At 45.6% G+C, this 18,050-nt stretch overlaps 1 protein-coding gene across 1 annotated transcript in view; it reads right to left on the bottom strand.

Moving 5' to 3' along the window:
• Window positions 1-5,748: 5,748 nt before the first annotated feature.
• The window catches only part of cttnbp2nlb (CTTNBP2 N-terminal like b), a 125,664-nt gene continuing 113,362 nt past the window's right edge, over window positions 5,749-18,050 (bottom strand). The window contains exons 5-6 of the mRNA XM_038819527.1: window positions 10,164-10,278; window positions 5,749-7,126 (exon numbers count right to left, since the gene is read on the bottom strand). Coding sequence (XP_038675455.1) covers window positions 5,904-7,126; window positions 10,164-10,278 — 1,338 coding nt within the window. The 3' untranslated portion in view covers window positions 5,749-5,903. The remainder of the gene's footprint in view (window positions 7,127-10,163; window positions 10,279-18,050) is intronic.

Below are 18,050 nucleotides of genomic sequence, written 5' to 3'. Positions count from 1 at the left end.
TTAGAAACCTATAAAATTCTAACAGGGCGAGACAGGGTAGATGCAGGAAGAATGTTCCCAATGGTGGGTGTGTCCAGTATCAGGGGGTCACAGTCTGAGGATACGGGGTAGGCCATTTAGGACTGAGATGAGGAGAAATTTATTCACCCAGAGAGTAGTGAGCCTGTGGAAATCATTACCACAGGAAGTAGTCGAGGCCAAAACATTGTCAGCTGGATTCTTCGTCAGTGGGATCCTCCATTTAGTTGGCAGCGGACTCACACCCGTGGATTTCCCGACGGCGGGGGGTGCCCACAATGGGAAACCCCATTGCACTACACCAGAAAATAGGTGTGGTGGGACGGGGAATCCCGCCCTGTATGTTTTCAAGAAGCAGTTAGATATAGCACTTAGGACACAGGGGATCAAAGGATATGGGGAAGAAGAATGGATTAGGCATTGAGTTGGATGATTAGCCATGATCATAATGATTGGAGGAGCGGGCTCGAAGGGCCGAATGGCCTCCCCCTGCTCCCATTTTCTATGTAAGTTATTGATCAGAAGCCAGATAACTTTCCAGAAGGGTGCGAAAGTGAGAAGGGAGGGGGTATGAGAAGAAACAGCTGGAAGCCATCCCCAGTGAAAACTCCACCCTGAGTGAAGACCCCACCCATAGAACATAGAACAGTACAGCACAGAACAGGCCCTTCGGCCCTCGATCTTGTGCCGAGCAACGATCACCCTACTCAAACCCACGTATCCACCCTATACCCGTAACCCAACAACCCCCCCCCCCCCCCCCCCCCCCCACCTTACTTTTTTTAGGACACTACGGGCAATTTAGCATGGTCAATCCACCTAACCCGCACATCTTTGGACTGTGGGAGGAAACCGGAGCACCCGGAGGAAACCCACGCACACACGGGGAGGACGTGCAGACTCCGCACAGACAGTGACCCAGCAGGGAATCAAACCTGGAGCTGTGAAGCATTTATGCTAACCACCATACCCCAATTGAAGACTCCACCCCGGTGATGATGGAAGAGGGCATGTGAGACTAAGCCTTGTGAAGAAGACCCTGAGCTCAGAGGCAAGGTAATCAGAATCGGTAGAGCTCAGCGAAGAGTGGTACCCAGCAGGCAGCCTGGCCAAGCTCAGCTGCACGGATAGTATCAGACACTTGGATAGACAGTACTGATAAGTGACGATTGAGGATTAAGAGCTCTTGAGTTTGGATAATAAGATTCTGTAATAAAATCAGGTTGCGCCACAAATCCACTCTGCTGTTCTCCTCAAGAGTAATGGCATCTGGTAAACGGGGTGTAGTATAAACTGGTCGAAGTGTCTATCGTTTCAGGCAACAGTCCGTTTTGTCATTCAATGAGATCAGGACTGAGTTGCAGCTTCATAGCATCCGTAAAATCCTTACAATGCAGGAGGCCATTTGGCCCATCGCGTCCTCACCGGCACTCTGAAAGAGCACCCAACCTAGGCCCAATCCCCCGCCCTTATCCTGACGCCTCTTCTAACCTACACATCTCTGGACACTAAAGGGCAATTTAACATGGCCAATCCAGCTAACTTGCATATAGAATCCCTACAATGCAGAAGGAGGCCATTCGGCCCATTGAGTCAGTACAACCCTCTGAAAGCATGGCCAATCTACCTAACCTGCACCCGGAAGAAACTCATGCAGACACAGGTAGAGTGTGCAATCCCCACACAGACAGTGACCCAAGGCCAGAATTGAACGGTGATCCCTGACGCTGTGAGGGAGCAGTGCTAACGACTGTGCCACCCAGAATTATCTCCGAGAGGACTGGGATCAGCGATGCAAATGGCCTGAGACGCATCATTTGGAGCAGTCCTGCACCATGACAGCAAAGGGATTGGAAGTGAATGTAATAGGATCCTTGATTGTTGGAAGACAGGTGAGTACCCTGGCCAGTACGGGAGTCGAACCTGCAACCTTAGCGTTACTAGCACCGCACTCTAACCACCTGAGCTAACGTGCCAGAAATTACAATTCCACCATCTGCCATGGTGGGATCCAAACTTGGGTCCCCAGAGCAGTACCCGAGTCTCAAGATTATTAGTTCAGCAACAATACCATTCCGCCACCACATTCCTTCCCTACTATGCTACCAAGGGACTGGTTTAGCACAGGGCTAAATCGCTGGCTTTGAAAGCAGACCAAGGCAGGCCAGCAGCACAGTTCGATTCCCGTATCAGCCTCCCCGAAAAGGCGCCGGAATGTGGCGACTAGGGGCTTTTTACAGTAACTTCATTTGAAGCCTACTTGTGACAATAAGCGATTTTCATTTCATTTCATTTCATTTTCGCCTCCTCTCTTCGTTGGCTCCATATCCGTATGGAAATATCTGGTAACATTCTGGTCAATCTCTTTCCAAGGCGTTCTGATTCAGAATGAACAATGAAAGGTCTCAGCCTCAGCTTCGTGGTAGCATTCCAGCCTTCTGAACCAGCAGGTCAGGAGTTCAAGTCCCATTCCAGAAATTTGCGTAAAAAGTGAGTGAGTGATTGCTGTCCTGTTGGAGGTACGGTCTCTCACAATTTGTTGAACTCGAGCATTGTCTACGTAGTCAGGTGGTGAAAAATCCTGTCGTATGATTGAAAGTGCATTGATTCTCCTGGTCAATTTAACCCTCATCCAACATGAAGAGAAGCAGACTGGAAGTGGCGTTATCTGCCTGGGACAATTTACATTTATTTATATTATTTTACAGGACATGGGTGTTGCTGGCTAGGCCACGATAAGTTGACCATCCCTAAAGGTGGTGGTGAGCTGCCTTCTTGAACCACTGCAGTCCACATGGTGTAGGTACACCCACAGTGCTGTTAGGGAGTGACAGGACTTTGACCCAGTGAGTGAAGGAATGATGATATATTTCCAAGTCAGGATGGTGAGTGACTTGGGAGGGGAGCTTGCAGGTGGTGGTGTTCCCATGTATCTGCTGCCCATGTCCTTGCAGGTGGTAAAGATTAAGGAGACTGGGGGTTTGGAAGATACTGTAGAAGGAGCCTTGATGAGTTGCTGCAGTGCATCTTGTGGACGGTACACACGGCTGCCACTGAGCATCAGTGGTGGAGGGAACGAATGTTGGGAGGTGGGGGATGGGGTGCCAATCAGGCAGGTTGCTTTGCCCTGGATGGTGTCGAGCATTTTGAGTGATGTTGGAACCACACTTATCCAGGCAAGTAGAGAGTATTCCATTGCACTCCTGATTTGTGCCTTGTAGATAGTAGACAGGCTTTGGGGAATTTCTTGCAGAATTCCCAACCTCGGTTCTGCTCTTGTAGCCACAGTGTTTATATGACTGGTCCCATTCCAGTTTCGGACCAATGGAAACTCCTTCAGTATGTTCATAGTGGGGGATTCAATGGTGGTAATGCCATTGAATGCCAAGGGATGGCGGTTAGATTCTCTATTTTTAGAGATGGTCATTGCCTGCAGGGGGCAGTGGTTAGCACTGTGGCTTCACAATGCCAGAGACCCAGGTTCAATTCCTGGCTTGGGTCACTGTCTGTGCGGAGTCTCCACGTTCTCCCCACGTCAGCGTGGGTTTCCTCTGGGTGCTCCGGTTTCCTCTCAAGTTTTGAAAGACGTGCTGTTGGGCAGTTTTGACATTCTGAATTCTCCCTCTGTGTACCCGAACAGGCGCCGGAATGTGACGACTAGGGGCTTTTCACAGTAACTTCATTGCAGTGGTAATGTAGGCCCATTTGTGACAATAAAAATAGTGGGGCAGATGCCACTTGTACTGAGCAAACCAAGCTGAATATTGTCTCAAGTTTTGCTGCTTCAGTATGTGAAGAGTCACGAATGGCACTGAACACTGTGAAATCATCTGTGAACATCTCCACTTCTGACCTTATGATGGACAGAAGGTCATTGGTGAAGCAGCTGCAAAAGGTTGGGCCTAGAACACTGCTTCCCTGAGGAACTCCTGCATCGATAGTTGTGTGGGCAGCTAAAATTACCAGTGGGGCTTACTTGTGGAGGTTGCGCTGTCTTCCCATGGTTTCCTATTTTAACCTGCTGGGGTGTACAATCTGTAAATAGGGTTCTACGGATATCATCGAAGCCCAAATACTATTTGAACCAGCGGTCTGTGCAGACCAAACCAGTGCTGTAAGCCAAAACCAGAAGAGACCATGAAAGCTTAAGAGTTAAAAATAAATAAATTTAGAGTACCCAATTCATTTTTGATTCCAATTAAGGGGGCAATTTAGCGTGGCCAATCCACCTACCCTGCACATATTTGGGTTGTGGGGGTGAGACCCATGCGGACAGAGGCGGGCATGTGCCATCTCCACACGGGAAAGCTGAAGAGTTTTAACTTCTTGTGACATTCCTTGAGGGATCAGGAGAAAGAACTAAATTTGAGGGTTGCCCCAGCATCTTCCCATCCTCCCCACCCCAGCCATAGGAGGTGACTGATCCCACCTTAACCCGGGGCCTGCTACCACTGTGCATTCGGCTTCTTTCCACCAGCACCTGCCCTTCCAACCAGGAAGACGGATCACAGAGGTGAGGCCAGAGAGTCAAAGCCTCCTCGGCTTCAAGTTGCCGAAGACAGGCCTGTTTTACTGTTCTTCTCAGCCCCTCTCCGCTGCATCGCTTGATCATTACCATTCACAGGTGCTTGCTGTGAGCATACTGGCTGTTGCGTTTTCCTACATTGCAACAGCGGTTCAAAAATAAATGTCGTTAACTGTACGTGTTTTGGGATGTTCTGCGGTTGTGAAAGATGCTCCACAAGTGAAATTTCTGTCTTTCCGGGAATCAGTGGAATGATAAAGGCTACGGTAAGAAAAAGAAGAATAGCGGGAATCTGGTCCCAAAGTCTGACCCATGTACTGGTAAATTTTCACATTAATATGGAAAGTTTTTCCATTATTTCTTCCCCTCTCCTCCCCTACCCTCCCCACCATCCTCTCCCCACGGTTAGTTCCTCCATTCAAGCTGGGGGAGGGGTGGACGAGTCAATTCACAGAATCACAGAATGGCTACGGTGCAGAAGGAGGCCATTTGGCCCATTATGTCTGGATTAATGCGATTCCGCTACACATTGTCCCAATCAAGTCATCTAATGCCCCGATTGAACCTGCCTCCAATACACTTCCAGGCAGTGCATTCCAGGCCCGGACCACTTGTGTGAAAAAGCTTTTTTCTCATATCACATTTGCTTCTTTTGCAAATCACTTTCAATCTGTGCCCTCTCGTTCTTGATCCTTTTATGAGCATGAATAGTTTCCCCCGATCTACTCTGTCCAGCCCCCTCGTGATTATCTCCAAGGAGAACAATCCCAACCTCCCCAACTGTTGTTTCGCATGCCTAGAACCATTCTTGTAAACCTCTTCTATACTCTCTCCAATGTGTTCGCATCCTTCTTATAGTGTGGTGCCCAGAACTATATATCATATTGCAACCGAGATCTAACTAGTATACGTTCAGCATAACCTCTTCGCTCTTGTACACTATGTCCCTATTAATAAAGCCCAGAATATTTTTATGTTTTATAGTTGCCTTCGCCACCTGTCCTGCTATTTCCAATGATCTATGCACATCTACACCTAGGTCGCTCTGCTCCTGCATACTTTACGAATTTTACCCCTCATATTGTCTCTCCATGTTCGTCCTACACTTGTGTTTTGTTTGTGATCCCTGCAGAGGCTTCCGATGGCAATTCTTAGGACCAGATGCGAGGGAGCATGCTAAATGGTCTAAGAAAGGGACAACTTCGGAAGCCATAATTGGGTTTCATTATATTTAATTGATCAATCACATGGAAGGCAAAGATTAAAGAACAGATACATAAATTCAAAACTTGTTTCATTTGAGTTTTTGAGCATCTAATTGACCATCTTCTCGCCCTTTTATCTTGTCAGTCTAACAGGTCTAGCTAATGTGAATAATGTTAGCATTTCCAATGGTGATTATGTTGGGGTTTTGAATGATACCCTTGTCACCCTTTGTAATGGTGGGTATTTTAGGATTTTGAATGACTACCTTGTTGGCCTTTTCAATTGTGATGTGATTAACATCCTCAACATCAGTCTTGTTGGAGTTTTGACAAGCAATTCTGTTGGGTTTTCGGGTGGCAATTCGGTTGGGGTACAGAGCGGCAATCCTGTTGGGCTTTTGGATGGTGATCCTGTTGGAATTTTGACCCGCCCTACCGTTGGGCTTTTGAATGGCAATCTTATTGGGATTTTGATCTGTGGCAGGGTGAGGAATTTTAATGATGTTAGTTGGCTTTCTAATGCCCATCCTGCTTTGGCTTCTCACTGTAGTTGCTGAAGAACTTCTAATGGCAACTATATTTGGATTTCTACTGCGGAGCGTCAACGATTTCTTTGGAGGAGTCACCCGTGAACTTCTGGTGATTGTCATCAAAGGATTTTGACTGCTGGTCGTCGTTGACATGAGCGTTGCCCAGGGATTCTGACTGATGGTTGCTGAAGGTCTTTCAGTGATGTTTGACCTCGGTATTTTCATTACAGTAACCAAAGGGGTGCTGGTAGATTTACCAGATCTCTTAGGGGCAGTCAGCCATGTACCTCGAGTGGGAATCACAGACGATTTCGTGACAAGAGTTGGCCTTGACATCTTATCAGTGTTTCTAGCAATAGTTGTCCCAGGATTGTGAGAGGCAATTGCTGCAGGGTTTCCCGCGATGCCTGATTCAAGGTTCTTAGTTACGATTTTCCAAAGTCTTCTGGGCAAATCTTTTCTAAAAAAGCCCCTGTGAAGTACCTTGGGATGTTTTACTATGTTAAAGGTGTGCGATAAATGCAAGTTGTTGTTGCTGGGGGTGAACTCAAAAGGGTATTTACCGGTTTTAGTCGCATGGCTTTTATTGGCAAATACACCTTGATTTATAGGCATTGTTGCCCGAGGACCTCTAGTGGTCGCCATCTTATGGATCTTGGCACTATTTCCCGAAGCAGTGAAATATTTTTTATCGGCACGCAGCAACCTCTTTGCGTCAACAATTAAAGGGATTGTGCACCTGTGGTGGTGCCCCGTCCCATCGGGGTGGATATTGAGGTTTTCTAGCTCTCCTGGGTCCAGGTCAATCCCAATAATCTCACTCAGATAGTTGCCGGTATCCGTGTCAACTGGAAGAGACGCAACAAAAAAGTTGGTTCATCACAACAGCTAAAACATAGAAAATGTCTTCATAAAACCTATTCTTAGCTAAGGAAAACTCTCGCTGCACCTTGGTTAGACTACACCTGGGAGTACTGCGTACATCTCTGGTCTCAATTTTACCAAAGGGCATAAAGGGGGCGCAAATAAGATTCACAAGGATGATAGCAGAATTGAAAAAAAATCTGTTAATCAGGAAAGGCTGAACTAGCTGGGGTTCTTCACTGCGGAAAATAGGTGCGACTTCTGACAAGGCTTCCAAAAAGATTGGGGAAGCGTTTGATGGACTAGACGTAGAATTCAAATGAAGGGAGGGGGGGGGGGGGGGGGCGTGGAGACTGAAATTGGTAACAATAATTGTAAGGTAGTCACTAATAAATTCAAAAGGGAATTCAGGAGAAACATCTGGACCCAGTGAGTGCTGAGATTGTTGAACTTGATTATTACAAGGAGTAATTGAGACAGATATCTAGCTTCACCTTAAATGCATCTACGCTAAACACATGGGAAGGAACAGGAGGATGTGCTGACAGTGTATTTATAGCCCCCTTCAGTTTATCCTATGTGGAACATAAATTTTGGCATAGACCAGTTGGGATGAATGGCCTCCTCCTGCTTTGTAAATTCCTTGTGCTACATCAAGTTTAAGATCATATTTCATTAGTGAATGAATCAACAAAGCCGGGTTACTGGATCTGTAACTGCAACTTATTCATAGAATCACAATCACAGGAGGAGGAATTAAGCACAATGCATCTGCTTTGGCTCTTTTTTGAAATAAATTTTGAGTATCCAATTCTTTTTTTCCCCCAAATTAAGGAGCAATTTAGCTTGGCCAATCCACCTACCCAGCACATCTTATTGTGTTGTGTGGGTGAGACCCACGCAGCCATGGGGAGAATGTGCAAGCTCCACCCGGACTGTAACCTGCTTTAGCTCTTTCAAAGAGCAATTCAGTCAGTCCCAATCCCCTGCTCTTGCATTTTTTTCTCCTTCAAGCATTTATCCAATTTCCTTTTAAAGACCACCATTGAATCGTTGTCCACCACCCTATCAGTCCGTTCATTCTATATCCTAACCATTAACCAGAGCAACTTTCTCAGCAACACAGAGCATTCAATCAAATTACACAGTTTTTAACGGGACACTCGTTAGCACTTTAAGTCTGTTTGAATAGCTGTGCATTTGTGGAAAGTGGCGCATTGTTTAAGGATCATCATATTTTCAGCCATTCCCATCTTGTTTCAGGTTGCTGCTCTGTGTGGTTCTCTAGTGGGAAGCCAAGCACCTTTGGAGACAAGTAGATGTTGTGATAATTGTTGTGCATCTCATCCTGCATGGCACACAATCTGTTTGGTAGACGTTGTTGTAAACCTGTAAGTCGGTGCGGTTATGTTTATTGTATGCATCACTATAGGATAAATTATACAATATATGATTCATGTGATTCAGACTTAGTCTGAGGAAGCTTCCAACTCAGACATGTGTACAAGTTCTCCAGCTTTGTAACACGCAAGAGTATATATTCCAGTGGTATTTCACCTTTCGAGTCAGCGTGCAGATATACACAAAATGGGAAAACATTAACAGATTTGCAGAGAGGATTATTAATGCACTGAGAGGTTGCAAACCTCGAGTGTGTGCCAAGTAAATAATTACAGTGGTCAGGTAAACCTCTCAATACATGGTAAATGCATTTTTACCCTAGGTGAGTCAGCTGACCACAGTTAACTTGACAAATTGTTTAATGCAGGTGTGGGCAAACTACGGCCCGCGGGCCGCATGCGGCCCGCCAAAGGTCTTTATGCGGCCCACCAAGTCATTAACAAAAAAAAAAAAAAAATTTTTTTAAAAAAAATTTTTAATTATCTTTTTTAAGGTTAATGGGGGGGGGGGGCTGTTGGGTTACTTATTGGTATAGGGTGGATACGTTGACTTGAGTAGGGTGATCATTGCTCGGCACAACGTCGAGGGCCGAAGGGCCTGTTCTGTGCTGTACTGTTCTATGTTCTATATGAGGCGCCCAGAATCATAACCGGGTGAAGTAATTATTTTACTTAATATACTATGCGGCCCTTTAAAATTGTGAATTTCTGAATGTGGCCCTTGCACGGAAAAGTTTGCCCACTCCTGGTTTAATGTCTTTAGCTTTACATCTGCCAGGCTGGGTCAGGGAGTTGGGAAATTCATCAATGTAGAGAGATCAGCATGTGATTCAATAACAACTTGTGTTGAAAAAGTGCCTTTAACAGAGCAAAATGCCCCAAGGCATTATAACACAACATTTGACCAGAGCAACGAGAGGAGATATTAGGAAAATTTGACCAGAGCAATGCAAGAAGGTCTTAGAAAAAATTGACCAGGGCAATGCAAAGAGATATTAGGAAAATTTGACCAGGGCAATGCAAGGAGATATTAGGAAAATTTGACCAGAGCAATGCAAGGAGATATTAGGACTAAAGCTTGGTCAAATAGGTAGATTTTAAGGAACATTTTGAAGGAGAAGAGAGATGGTAAGATCTAGAAAGGGAATATTAAAGCTTAGTGCCAAGGCATCTGAAAGCATGGTTATCAATGGCAGAGTGATAAAAATTGGGAATGAGCAAACGGTCAAATTTGGAGTGGTGCAGTTTTTGGGCTGAAGGTGGTTTCAGAGACAGGGAGGTGCAAGACCATGGAGATGTTCCGAACGCAATGATGAGAATTTTAACACTGAGGTTGCTGGACTGGAAGCCTAATGTCGGCCAGTGTGCCAGAGGGTGATGAGTTAAGAGGACTTGGTGCAAGTTAGGATATAGGCAGCAGTTGTCTATGATATCCGAGCCATTATTTCAAATGAACTCAAACTGCATTAACACTGGAAGCATAGCTTCTACGGGAGGTTGGGAAAGGACTATTGTAAGATGAGAGCTCGGGGAGTTCAAATGCAAGGGAAGGGGGAGTCAGGAGAGTCATACTATATTATGACTCCATTTGCAGAGGAGTTCTGTTAAAACTGTCTCCTACCAAAGGTTTGAAAAACGTTTCCCATCTTAAACCAATGTTCCTGGTGACTTGCTCTCCTCCGTCTTGTGTTATATAGGTCTGACACCACACAGCAATTCAAGTACTGTTCAAAAAACTGCAGGAAAAAAAAATTACAACCAGAATAAGTATTGTGAAGTTGTCTTGTTTACATCATCATGTCGTTTATGAATGTAGAAAACTACGCGGCAAAGATTTTTTTATGTTCGAGGAGGGAGATGTTTGAATGTTCCCTTTTGTTCACACAAGTGGAAAGTACATTGTGTGACTTATATCTTTAAGTTGGACATTTTTGGTCCAAAAATACAATCCTTTAAAAATAAAATGTCCAAAATCACATTTTATGAACAATACCCATTTTTGGTATTAAGATAAAGGGTGGGTAGGGCGGCGCAGTGATTAGCACTGCTGCCTTACAGCGCCAACGACTTGGGTTCGATCCCGGTCCCGGGTCACTATCCATGTGGTGTTTGCATATTCTGCCAGTGTCTGCGTGGGCCTCGCCCCCACAACCCAAACATTTGCAGGGTAGATTGGCCAAACTAAATTGTCCTTAATTGGAAAAATAAAAAAAAAAGATAAAGAGAGGGTGGGTAATTGCTGAAAGAACCAAAGGCAAATGGAGGAGAATATTAGTATGCAGCGAGTTGTTATAACCTAGGATGCATCAGCTGAAAGGGCAGTAAAAGGCGATCCAGTAATAACTTGCAAAAGGGAATTATCACTATTCTTTGACAACCCATTGCTCAGAGTAAAAGGAATTTCGCTGCCTGTCAGGCCAGTGCGAAACATACTGCGTGAAACAGGCTGCGCAGGTTCAAAGATCATTCTCCTTTGGCCAGTTCTGAGAAACAAGGGGACGTAGAGCTATGGCTGAGACTCCATATCATCTTTGTGAGGCCTTGCGGCCGCCAATCCATGTCCCGCCATGGTGTCATATTCCAGTGGGCTGCATTCACTAAATTCCCCTAGGAACATGGGAATATTAAGAACAAAAAATGCCATTCAGCCCCGCAAGCATGTTCTGCTCCACAATTAGATCTTGGTGGATCTGTACCTCAGCTCCATTCACCAATCGTTGTTCCTTAACAAAGATGTGCAGGTTACGTGGATTGGCCATGCCAAAAGTTCCCGTTAGTGTCCAAAGATTTTCAGGTTAGATGGGGTGACAGGGTTACAGGGATAGGGCGGGGGAGTGGTCCTAGGTAGGGTACTCTTTCAGAGAGGGTTGGAGCAGACTTGAGGGGCCGAATGGCCACCTTCTGCACTGTAGGGATTCTATGGTTCTAACATTGGATACCCCTGCCTAACAGTGTTCCATCTATCTCATTGATGAATAATCCAATGGTCTCCCAGCATTAACAGCCTTTATGTGGATAGTTTCAGATTTTTACTGCCCTTTGTGCGAAAAAGTGTTAACTTCAATTGTCCACATCATGCAGTATAAATTCAACAAAGTAGCCCCTCCCCCACCGATGGCTTAGTGAGTTGATGCAACACCAACACAGACTCCGTCCAATTTGTGGTCTGTGGAAAATTAGCTAAACACGCTTACTTTAGCTGTTTAGGCAGAGCTATTGGATTCCCAGGGCGGCACGGTGGTGCATTGGTTAGTACTGCTGCCTCACAATCCCGAGGACTCGGGTTCGATCCTGGCCCCGGGTCACTGTCCGTGTGGAGTTTGCACATTCTCCCAGTGTCTGCGTGGGCCTCGCACCCACAAACCAAAAAGATGTGCAGGGTAGGTGGATTGGCCACACTAAATTGCCCCTTAATTGGAAAAAAGAATTGGGTACTGTAAATTTAAAAAAAAACTTGTAAAAGCTATAGGATTCCCACACATTTAATGAGTTGAAACAGCCAGTGGATTTCTCCAGGGCTAGTGAGTAGGAATACCTATTTGCTGCCTGCTGTACTAGTGATTGGAATTCACTGAACAGCGACACCAATCCATTGGATTCTCCTTGGACTGCTGCGTGGGAACGTTATTGGACTTCCTCAGAATTAATGGGCAGGAACATTCGCCTGGGTTTCGGGAGAGGATCAGATTTCACAGTGATGTTGTCAAACAGTTGAACAGCTTTTCCGACACACACTGCCCTGCAAAAAATGTCAGTAGAGCAAAGTCCATAGGTTGTGATTTAACGGGAAAATAAACAGAGTCCCATTTTGGGTGCATTTAGCGAGATATTTCTCGGCACCTGCGCCAGGAATGACCCCGCTTTCAAATGGGCCTTTTGTTTTGGGACTCGGCGAAGAACGGCGAGTTGAGGCCACACTTATCTCGCTTCCTGCACTGACGAGCTGAGCACGTCAATGTAGGAACAGATCGGTGTGCCATTTTTAAATGCTGCCCCGATCTCTTGACCCCTCCTTGGACTACCCACTGTGGCCTAAAGACCCCCCCCCACCATTGCCCCAACTTACCTGTTTTGGGTGGGGGTCCTCGTGCCCACCCCTCACCTCATCTAATATGGGCACGGCACCCCCTGCCCCATCCCTGGCTGGGGAAACCTGGCACTCTGGCACTGTCACCCAGGCACCCCAGCAGTGTCAAGGTGGCAATGCCAAGATTCCCGGGTGGCAGCGGGTGCCAGGGTACTACCCTGCCCAGAGCTTGTCCACCCGGGGACCTCCCAGGTACTGTTATGCCTGGTCCACGTTTGTGGCTCCCAAGCACAGGCATTCAGTCAGTGAGCATAACGGCTCACTTAAATATGTAAATCTGGATCACGCTCATTCTGCAACTTAAACATAGGAAAGGATCATAATATCTCACAGCCTCTTAACTGGAAAACATTAAACAAAATCCCCATATTATAAATGTTGTATATTTAAAACAAATTCAAACTAATTCATGAAGCAGCACTGTACCTGTAAAAGTAACCACGAGGGAATCAGAGGAAGGCTGAGGGTCTGGATCTCACTCATGCACAGAATTTAAAGACAAATATGGCTCCTCCCCTCAAAAACTGATTCATTGCCTTAGCGTCCAACCAGACCATTAGAAGCAACCCATAAAACACAATTTAGACTGGCAGAGGAATGTGCTGTGCGTGGGAAGGTAGGTCGTTTGTGCAGTACCTCACTAATCACTACCAGTGTGTACAGGATGTTTCTAAATCGGTAATGAAAACATTCCTTGAAAAAGGAATGTTAGCAAGGCACATGCCACTAATTTTTAAAAACAACCCTCCTTTGCATGTGCTATTTACGTTGACTGGGGCCCAGAGATGAAAGATTGCAGGAGACTAGATATTGTTCATGAAACTAGTGGATGACTGCCTTGTGTATCATTATAACACACGTTAATGTGTGCATTTTAAATGTTAGGTACTACCCTTAGTGCAGTGGGTAGTTTTCTCACTTCAGAGTCATGAGGTTATGGGTACAAATTCCATTCCATAGACGTGAGCAGAAAAAACTTGACTGAAACTCTCAGTGTGGTACTAAGGGAGTGCGGCACTTTGAGGTACCAGCTTTAGAATGGATGTAAAAAAAAAAGAGTAGGCAGTTCATCCTCTTTACCCCTCGACTAATGCTAAAATTTTTTAAAATAATTATCAAATTGCTTTGTGGAACTTTGTGAAAATGAGTTGCTGTGTTTCCTCTATTACAACACTGATAGCTTCAGATGTACTTCAATTTCTGAACTGTGCTTTGGAAAACACTGCGGTTATGAAAGTTGCCGTATAAATGCAAGTCAAACTTTTTCCTTCAATAGTCAGGGGGCAGCACGGTGGTGCAGTGGTTAGCACTGCTGCCTCACAGCACCGAGTTCCCAGGTTCGATCCCGGCTCTGGGTCACTGTCCGTGTGAGCTTCCCGTGTGAGCTTACACATTCTCCCCCTGTTTCCCTGGGTTTTGTCCCCACAACCAGAAGATGCAGCCAGAAGGGGCAGCAGGGTAGCATGGTGGTTAGCATAAATGCTTCACAGCTCCAGGGTCCCAGGTTTGATTCCCGGCTGGGTCACTGTCTGTGTGGAGTCTGCACATCCTCCCCCTGTGTGCGTGGGTTTCCTCCGGGTGCTCCGGTTTCCTCCCACAGTCCAAAGATGTGCGGGTTAGGTGGATTGGCCATGCTAAATTGCCCGTAGTGTCCTAATAAAAGTAAGGTTAAGGGGGGGGTTGTTGGGTTACGGGTATAGGGTGGATACGTGGGTTTGAGTAGGGTGATCATGGCTCGGCACAACATTGAGGGCTGAGGGGCCTGTTCTGTGCTGTACTGTTCTATAATGTGCAGGGTAAGTGGATTGGCCACGCTAAATTGCCCTTTAATTGGAAAGAATGAATTGGATACTTTAAAATTAAAAAAAAATATTTGAGTCAGACTTGGTTTTCTCCGCTTAAGTACATTTATTTGGCTCTCGATATTTTCTAAGATTGTGTTGATATTTTCTAAGATGTGGAGATGCCGGCGTTGGACTGGGGTGGGCACAGTAATAAGTCTCACAACACCAAGTTAAAGTCCAACAGGTTTATTTGAAATCACAAGTGTAGCACCGGCCCAGTCCAGCACTTGCATCTCCAAATCATGGCTATCATCAACACCACAAACTGCCGGCTCTAAGTGGCGAGGATCTCAAGGAACATCGCGCATATCGACACAGACACCAAGTTTCGACAAAGATGCAAGAAAGCGGGAAATATCCCGAAGACTTCACCTGATGAATGAAGGAGCTGCGCTCTGAAAACTTGTGATTTCAAATAAACCTGTTGAACTTTAACGTGGTGTTGTGATATTTTCTAAGATTGTGTTGACTCTGTGACCACAAAGAAACAGTTAAAATATTGCATTGGGAATTGAAAAAAAAACCTTTCAAATTCTAAACTTGGATGAAAGGCAAGAGCTTGGCTTTCTCTTTCCTTGTTCTCATCACCTCTTCCCCACGTACCCTAAAGGTAGGACCTTAGCACACACTTCCCAGACAGCTAATATCAACACTGCATGCAGTATTTGAACAACATTCTTCAAAGAAAAGAAAAATCCAATGCCCAAGTTAATCACAATTCTTCAGAAGTTGTTTCATAGTTCCTGAGTTTTGGTGATGAAACTTTCTCCCACCCTATTAAAGTTCTCATTGTAGAACACACTGTTCTGAGGTGATAGACTAACATTGTTTTCATTTGCTCTGAAGGTTAGTTGAAACCAGAGGATGTTTTAATTCCAGGATAGGTCAATTCTGGGAACAGTCAGCACAATGTCCATTTTGAGCCTCTGGACACGATGGCCAGATTATGCAATTGTGCTTGCCTCACCAAATACTGGAGAGGCTTAGTGACACATATTACTTTGTGGTTCCTTCGTTTGTTGGTAATTGGAGGGTGGGCCATACAAATCTCTGACGTGCTCCGTTGCTACTCATTTTGGGGATAGGCTTCCTTTTGGGACCAATGGAAAGACCTCTAAACAATGGAGAGAAGGTGATTCATCACCACCTTCTCAAAGGCAGCTAGGGATGAGCAATAAATGCCAGTCTTGCTATAGACACACACGCACCGTGACTGTTTCAAGAAAATCAATGAAATGATGATTATTTTTTAAAAGAAAACAATTTACATAAGTCAAGGGATCAAATCTTCATGCAACCTTATTAATAATTAGAATGGTCCTGGTCCTGTAAGCATAATGGTGCCAGGCACTTGAGAATCATACAAGAAGTAATTACTGAGATAGCACATTCTTATTAAAATATGCATCTGGTGGGGTCACTGTAATGGGGGGGGGGGGGGGGGGGGGGTCTCTGGTGGGGTGAACCTCTAATGGGGGTTGGTGGAGTCCAGGTCACCCACATACTGTTGGGATGGGGTGGGGGTGGGAATCGCAGAAAATCCCGTGGTGGGGAGTTGAAGTGGAATTGCGTTGCCAAGTTTGGCGGGTGGGGGGCGGGGACAGCCACAGGCCACCCGGTCAAAATGGCAGAACTATCGCAGGATTGGCGAGGGACCCCTTGCAATCCCTACCATGCATAAATTTGCTTACCTTTTAATGCAACAGGTGAGCCTGCTTGGTCCTCATGATCTCACTCCAATCAAGTTCACAGGAGACAGCAATATGAATATTAGGTGCAGAGTTCAATCAGTTCCTGTTTGCTGAGTTCACCTTTGTGAGGACGGAAAATCCAACCCTGCACATGTAGGTCATTGGGAAGGGCAATAAGTAACAAAATGCTTATTTTACTCAGCACTGGACACTGAGACGCTACTGCAGAGCGCTGACAGCCATTGTAGCGTGTTTTTAATGTGCAATCACAGGCGTGGCGCAGAAGTTCAATCTCTTCATTTGGAGTCAGCTGTAAGTTAATAATTGACTCTGGGTTTTCAAACTCAAAAGGATTTTTCACCAACCTCTTCTCTTTCAAAATCTGAAATTTCTCTTCTGGAATGTAGTGACTAAAAGTGCTGATCAACACAGCCAAATGCTAGAGAATAAGGCTCGCCTGCCTATTGACAGTTAAAATTCCCTTACTAACACTGTTGTCTTTGAAGTGTTGTAGCACTGTGGGGAACATGTAGTAGTTTGACTTTGTACTCGCACTTGCTAAACTTTCCCTGACTTCTGGAAAGCATCTATTTCTTCACAGTGGCAAAAGCAATAATCATCCTTCCCTTGCAATTTGAGGTTCAGTTTGTTTAGAATTGAAAATATGTCTGCAAGGTAAGACATGATTAGTATCCAACTCACATTTTCCAGCGCTTCCCTGCATGTAACACACATGGGGTTTGCATCCTGATCTGCATTTGCACAATTAAAAAAGCTATGCATCAAGAAATCATCTTTATACCGCTTGGTTCCTGATTTCAGTTTCTTCTTAGTATGCTGTTCATCAGAGTCCCAGGAGCTCGGCATACAGCTCACGGAAACACTGCTTTGTCCTCTCTTGTGCAGCTCTGTCCAGAGATTCAACTGTGAAATCCTGGCCTGTTTTGTCTTCTCTTCCTTAGAACAAAATGATCCATCTTCAATTCTTCACAGTCCTGTTGCCTTGCTTGCCGCTAGAAAATGGAAGAATCTCTCCTCCCGTGATTTTGCACCGAAAGCACAGATATGTCGGACACTTGGCGTCAGTGTACATGCTCTGCGTGGCCTGCTCCATGTCGTCACGTCTGGCAGGAAGACTGTATAGTTTGCATTTAAAGGCTGGCCGTGGCCAGCATTCCAAAACTTAAAACCGGGCAGAGCCGTTGGGCGTTTTTCCCCGCAACCCGGGAATGCTGCGACCCATCGCCCCGGGATCCTCCTGCATGCAACCCACCTGCGGGTCGTGACCCACAGTTTGAAAAACCCTGGCCTAGTCTAGGTTGACCAGAATCTACTTGCATTTGTGGAAAAATTTGGAGTTTATTGTTGCAATCTTTCAACATAAATATTGTGCATACTCCTGGAAAGGACAATATCATGGTGGATGCATTGTCACGAGTTTAAGTGCTGAGAAGCAGCAATGTAAGATTGGGGGAACGCATGTAGTGGATGAATGGATGTGTGTTTTGTGTCATATACCTTGTGATGACACATCCTCGCAGTGACATTTCATTCCCACTAAGTGGGGGGGGGGGGGGGGGGGGGGGGGAGAGAGAGAGAGAGAGAGAGAGAGAGAAAGGTATGGTAGAGATCTTCCTGTTTATTTCCTTTGTTCCCATTTTTATTATTTTGGTCTGTAGACTCAGAATTGGACTGTGCCTTTTAAGCAGAAATCTCAAAGTTGAACAGCCTGTTTGCCAGGACACTGTCTTCCCTGGCTCTATGTTTTGGAAAGGGGAAGCCAGACTCCTGGGCACGGAGCGGATCTTAGGCAGCAGGTTGTGGAGGTAACCGGTTCGATGGGTTAACTAGCAGCCAGAGGGTATGCCAGGGTCAGTATTCTGCCT

Source organism: Scyliorhinus canicula, chromosome 15 (assembly GCF_902713615.1).
Source record: "Scyliorhinus canicula chromosome 15, sScyCan1.1, whole genome shotgun sequence".
NCBI classification, from domain to species: Eukaryota; Metazoa; Chordata; class Chondrichthyes; order Carcharhiniformes; family Scyliorhinidae; genus Scyliorhinus; species Scyliorhinus canicula.
The sequence above is the reverse complement of the archived record's forward strand: the minus strand, read 5'-3'. Positions and strand labels throughout refer to the sequence as shown.